The sequence below is a fragment of the Schistocerca cancellata genome, chromosome 2 (genome assembly GCF_023864275.1).
Source record: "Schistocerca cancellata isolate TAMUIC-IGC-003103 chromosome 2, iqSchCanc2.1, whole genome shotgun sequence".
In the NCBI taxonomy this organism is placed as follows: Eukaryota; Metazoa; Arthropoda; class Insecta; order Orthoptera; family Acrididae; genus Schistocerca; species Schistocerca cancellata.
Window position 1 is genome coordinate 836,662,924 of NC_064627.1, and position 6,694 is coordinate 836,669,617.

Genomic DNA, 6,694 nt, shown 5'->3' on the forward strand with positions numbered 1-6,694 from the left:
ACTGCAAACTAAAAGCTGGGAACTTTCACATTAGCGAACTTGGTATGATGCTGGAAATTCAGTTTGTCTGTTGAAAATAATATAGAGAAATTCTGTTGACTCTGACAAAGTCCTCTGCTCCCCTGAGTGTCCCTCTTTTCAGCTTCTGATGAAGATTTCCCTGTGCCGTTCCTCTGTGCTTACATAAGTTCACTACCTGACAAAACAGACTTGGTCAAATGTCACTTAACTTTGCACAGCAACACACGATTGAGAATTATACAAACATTTAGGGTTCCAATATGACAGGTAGTCAATTGAAAATGAGACAGATGGAAGAAAGTGAGTCAACAGTTTACTCACTGTTTATTATTTCATATTAATCACCACAGCTGTTAAACATGTATCCCACTGTTAGCCAGGATGGTCATTGTCTTCATGGAAAAATGTTTGCAGTTGCTTACGGAACTATAGTTGTACAAGGCGTACACCTTTACATCCTAAGCAAACTGATGATTTACTTACTTCCTGGCTCCAAAAATATGTAAAATGCATGGGGAGAGATAACGACTCTTTCAAGGATGTGAAATGACTTCCCATCTAAACTTCTGCAGCATACTCAAAACAATCTTGGCAACATGTGGGGAGGCTGGGAAGCCCTTTCCTCCATACAGTCCTGATCCCCACCATATAGATGGTCTGGTGTCGCACCCTTGTACTTCTATTGCTCATATGAATGTGTCAAATGGCCAGTGGTACATGTGTTCAACCTCCACTGTATATTGACTTGAACACTGTCATGATCAGTGGACCAATGAAAATTGAACATTAAACATTGTGTTGATTGAGTATTTGCCTGCTTGGTAGGTACCTTCATAATTGTAACTGAGAAACACAAAATAGTAATTTTGCAGTATTAATTTATGAGCTCCTTATGGAGTTTGAAAGAGCCCGTATCGTGAATCTCCATTTGTCCGGCTGATCAAATTGTGCAATATCGATATTTGTGCAGCATTAAGATGTGACAGCAGCCCAGTATTGGACCTCATGGGATCATGAAAGAAGGCATATTCATCTTCAAGGTTCTGATCTACCAAAAGGGAGGGTTACCGTATTGTGCACCTAGCACATTCTGATCCCTTCACATCTGCACCTGCCACAAGAAACCTAGTAACAGAAATTTTGCATCATTCTGTCATCCTACTCCACTGGTCAGAGACTACAAAGAGCTGGCCTATGGAATTACTGTTCCATGCATAGGCTGCCATTAACGTCACAAGACAAACAGCTGCATTTGGAGTGGTGCTGTGACCAGAAAGGATGCAGTGCTGATGAATGGCATTGCATTGTGTTCTGTGATGAATTGTGGTTCTGCTCTACCCCGAGTGACCATCATGTGCGAGTATGGTGGCGATTTGTGGAGAGGTCCCTTTATTCTAATGTTTTCGAGAGACACAGTGTTGTTACTCCTTGCATCATTGTGTGGGGAAGCATCAAGTATGACTACAGGTCACAAGTGGTACTGATTGTAGGAACTCTTGACAGCACAGTGGTACCTCAAGGACATCCTGCACCCTCATTTAATACCTCTCATTTGACAGTATCTTGCTGCAATTTTTCAACAGGACAGTGCTTGTTCACACCTGGCATATGTCTCTATGAACTATCTGTGTGATGTTGAGGTACTAACAGTTGTCTGCTAGCTTTCCTCAGGAGAGGAGCTTTGTGACACCCTACCCAATTGGATCAGAACACATCCAGGCCCTAGGGCAGTGGTTCCCAACCACTGAATACAGTAACATATTAGCACCATCCTCTCCCCCCCCCCCCCCACCCCTCCTCCTCCCCACATCACCAACATTTATATGTGCTCGAGGCTAACTAAATTTCAGAACGAAAAATAATTTTTCTTTAAGCATGGATTCAACACGTGCCCTGTAGAAATACTGAGCCATGCTGCCTCCATAGTCATCCACAACTGAGAAAGGGTTGCCGATGCAGGATTTTGTGCATGAACTGACTTCTCGATTGTGTCCCATGAATGTTCGATGGGATTTATGTCGGGCGATGTGGATGGCCAGATCATTCACTCAAACTGTCCAGAATGTTCTTCACACCAATCGCAAACATTTGTGATGGTCCAATGAAATGGTGCATTGTGATCATAAAAAATCCATTCATGTTTTGGAACCTGAAGTCCACGAATAGCTACAAATGTTTTCCAAGTACTCGAACATAACCATTTCCAGTTAGATCATCAGTTCAGTTGGACCAGAGGATCCATTCCGTCCCATCTAAACAAGCCCATATCATTGTGGAACCACTACCAGCTTGTACAGTGCCTCATTGAAAACTTGGGTCCATGGCTTCGTGGGGCCTGCACCACACTCAAACCATACCATCAGCTCTCACCAACTAGCACTGGGACTCAGCTGACCAGGGCAAGATTTTCCTATCATGAGTCCAGGAGAGGCACTGCAGGCGATGATGTGCTGTCAGAAAAGGCACTCGCATCAGTCATCTGCTACCACAGCCCATTATGTCAAATTTTTCTGCACTGTGCTAATGGATATGTTCATTGTATGTAGCACTGACAGCTCTATGCAAACACCTCTGCTCTTGGTCATTAAGTGACGGTCTTCAGTCACTGCTGCATTGTTCATGGTTGGAGGTAATGCCTGGTATTCTCAGCACACACTTGACACTGCAGATATCAGAATATTGAATTCCCTAATGATTTTTGAAATGGAGTGGGCCTTCCGTCTAGCTCCAAGTACCATTCTGCATCCAAAATCTGTTAATTCCCCTCACGTGGCCATAATGACAACTCCACCAATCCTCTGCCCTTTTATATGTGGTATACATGATATTAGTGCCATCTGTATCTGTGCATATCACTATCCAATAACTTTTATCACATCACTGTATGTAACAATTTCGCTGTCAGAGATGCATGGTACAAAGAATGTGTGTACTGTGTGGATCATGTGAGGAAGATGTTGTTCATACATTCTTTTCACAAGCTGTTGCCTTCCATCACATTATGTTACTCGTTAATGCTAGTATCTGAAAAAAAATAGTTATTGGTAACTTATGTAATCAATATTACTGTCTTACAAAATAATGATAATAGTAATGATTTTTAAAAAATAATGTAGTTTCATTACCAAAATGCTGCCATGTTCTTTGTAAAGTTGCCTTGATACTGTAACACCAAAATAACATTACATACCCTCTCAACATTTCCTCCGCCCCTTGCTGTTTTGGATTGTGCTTCTGGTGGCAGATCTTCATGAGAAGTATCCCTTGTTTGCAACCAAAAGTTTTTTAACCTCTGAAATCACTCTCGGAGTCAGTAATCAGTGGCCAGCAGCACATGCGTCCAACCCCCACTGTATATTAACTTAAACACTGTCATGACCAGTGAGCCAGTGGCAATTGAACATTGTTTGTGTTGATTGATTATTCCCCTGCTTGGTCAGTAACTTTGTAATTATAAATGATAAGCACAAAATTGTGATGCTTTGCAGTATTAATTTATTTTGTTAACCAGTTTTTGTTTGTTTGTAAAGCCCCCAATAGACTATTATTTGGCCATTTTCATCCTTTAAATTATGTGTCAGTTGCAGACCTCCACAGGACATTAGTCAAATGTTGGCTGCTCATCATTTCATCTGGTTTTAGCCATAATCATCACGTCAGTGACACAGCTGTTGAATAACTCCCAACTGTGTGAGTGCAAAGTGTAATATCCTAAAATCTTGTATAGGCTTGTTATATCACAAATTCTGCTTCAAGATGTGAGTCACTTTAACTGTTAATCTCAAGTATTTCCAAAACTGTTTAAGATATCATAATTGTGCTTACACCCAGGTGCATGGTAAAAATGTTCTCAGTAAATGAAGTAAATTATGGCAGTATTAAATAAGGTTATAGTGATATCAACTTTCTTTTCTCAAAGGACTGTTTTGTAATTTCCACTGCTAGTATTAGTGATCTAAAACCGATTCATTTAACAACATTAACATATTGCTCTCTGGAATTTGATGGACAGCTTTAAAGAAATTACAGTGCCTAAAATTTAATTTTTCTCTGTTTTGAATGTCAGGACTGATTGCATGGTAAAAATGTTCTCAGTAAATGAAGTAAATTATGGCAGTATTAAATAAGGTTATAGTGATATCAACTTTCTTTTCTCAAAGGACTGTTTTGTAATTTCCACTGCTAGTATTAGTGATCTAAAACCGATTCATTTAACAACATTAACATATTGCTCTCTGGAATTTGATGGACAGCTTTAAAGAAATTACAGTGCCTAAAATTTAATTTTTCTCTGTTTTGAATGTCAGGACTGATTGCTGTTTCATCAAGAAGTTTATGATGTAATGTGGAACTAATTTCTCACATTGTTAATGATTTCTTTGTATTGGTGTCTACAGCCTATACAAAATTCTTAAGTGGCACCAATCTCCTTTATTTGGCTTCAAGTATTGGGCAGAAGTGTGTGTGTGTGTGTGTGTGTGTGTGTGTGTGTGTCACACAGTTAACAGATTTTTTATGCCTCCATTAACAGTTTCAAGTTATCAGTACATACAGATAAATTCAGAAAAATGCATGTGAAGTTCAAATTACAGTTGTAGCTGTACAGTCATTATTTGAACGCTTTTTTGCCAACATCTGTGTGTAAGTAGTAGAGTACAGAAATGTACTGTTTACTGCTAATTGAATTTCAAAATGTGTAAAGGTAGCTGATGCAATTGTGGATGCAATACAGACGTAATTTGGAATTTTAAGTGGATTTTTCAATATTATATCTACACATTGATGACTTGAAAATTACCATAGAGGCTGAAATCAGCTGATTGTGTGAGGTGTTTAGGTTTTTTTCTAGTAATAAACAGAAGTTGCTTCAATTTTTGAAACAGAGGAATCATACACTACTTACTTAATTTTTGGAGAGTAAGATGATGTTGCATTCATGTCCCTTTCAGATCTACAGTACCAGCAGCAGATATGAGAACCGTTCTATAACTCATGCTGATACGAGAAGAGACTACACATCATTTACTGAGGACTTCCCAACAATTCATCTGTGTGAAATCAGAATTACATTCTTAAATAGTTTCAAGAATATCTGAGGTTAATGGTTGAGGAAACACACCCTTTATGTTAGTGGATTTCTAATTTACACTGCTACTTCCAGCCTGAATAGTAGCAGATTAGAAATTGTGGCTGTATGTTTGAAATATTAATTTTATTGAAACTATTAAATTGAAAATGGTTATTTTGGTGGATGTGGAATACCTTCTACATCGCAGAACATCATGAAAGTATCTTGTATTTAATATTTTCAGAACTGTTGCAATTTGGAACTTTTTGATGTGTGAAACAGACAGCTGGTGTCAAATGCTCAGTCAAACAGTGTGTTACACACTGTGAATTGGTGTAAAAACATCCAGCTCAAATGTAAAATGCAAAATAAATTAATTGCACATGTACCTGACATTTTTCATGCAATTGTAGTTCATTGTGTCTCATAGAACAAATTTAAATTCTTGGTAGTAGACTAAGGTAAAATTTAAACCCTATTCTCTGTCAGTATTTCGTTTTGTACTTTAGCATAATTTCTGCCTGATATTGACTATGGTGATTTGTTTTATTCTGGTCTATTCCATTCCATTGTGTTTGGAGGCATTGTTTTTAAAGTTAATTTACATATTTTCCTTTTTGCAGAGAAGTCCTGCAGGATGTGACTTTTGGCCCAAAGAAAATGAAGTTGTTTTCAAAATCTGGCTGTAAAAGAATAGTGCAAAAGGTATCAGTTGTTTTAGAGAAGAAGAGACAGAAGTATGGAGACCTGTAACAGGAACGATGCCAATTTTTTAGAAGTATTTTGTTGTGAACTATTGTCTATATATTGCAAGACTTGCTTATGAATTGTTTATAATTTAACATAATTATTGAGACATGTTAATCGAACAAAAAGTCTGTGAACTTTGATATTCTATTTTTTCTGTTAAAATAAATTTCACAAAAACATGCTTTCAGCATATTAATAGTTAATGACGTATTTTTAATATTACCTTGAATTATACTTTTGTGAGTTTGCAGCTTCAGGTGAGTATTATTTGTAAACTCATTCCCTGCTGTATTTCTGTAAAAATGTGAGTCAAATACGAATGTTGAAAATATTTGAGACAGAAAAGTGTATCCATTTATCACAGTGCCGGCTTAATATCATGCAGGTACTGTAGCACTAACTAATTGCAGGAACCATGTTCATCAATTCATACTCACATCTTTGTAACTGTATTATTTCATTTCCATTTGTATATTTTTATTTCATTAGTTTAAGCATTAGCAGATGCTAATGCCAGCATTCTCAAAAATTTTCGAAAAAGTAATGTAGAGTCGTCTTTATAACCATCTTATCTCAAATAACATACTGTCAAAGTCACAGTTTGGATTTCTAAAAGGTTCTGATATTGAGAAGGCTATCTTCACTTACGGTGAAAATGTGCTTAATTCATTAGACAAAAAATTGCAGGCAACTGGTATATTTTGTGATCTGTCAAAGGCATTTGACTGTGTAAATCACAATATCCTTTTAAGTAAACTAGAATATTATAGTGTAACAGGAAATGCTGCAAAATGGTTCAAATCTTATATCTCTGGCAGGAAACAAAGGGTGTTATTAGGAAAGAGACATGTATCA

The 6,694-nt window shown here is 37.4% G+C and overlaps 1 protein-coding gene across 2 annotated transcripts in view; it reads left to right on the forward strand.

Annotated features, from left to right (window-relative positions):
* Positions 1-6,042, forward strand: part of LOC126162748 (torsin-1B-like) — a 105,846-nt gene extending 99,804 nt beyond the window's left edge. For both annotated transcript variants that reach the window (XM_049919429.1, XM_049919430.1), the window contains exon 6: positions 5,713-6,042. In XM_049919429.1, the coding sequence (XP_049775386.1) occupies positions 5,713-5,842 (130 nt within the window). In that variant the 3' untranslated portion in view covers positions 5,843-6,042. The remainder of the gene's footprint in view (positions 1-5,712) is intronic.
* Positions 6,043-6,694: the final 652 nt, after the last annotated feature.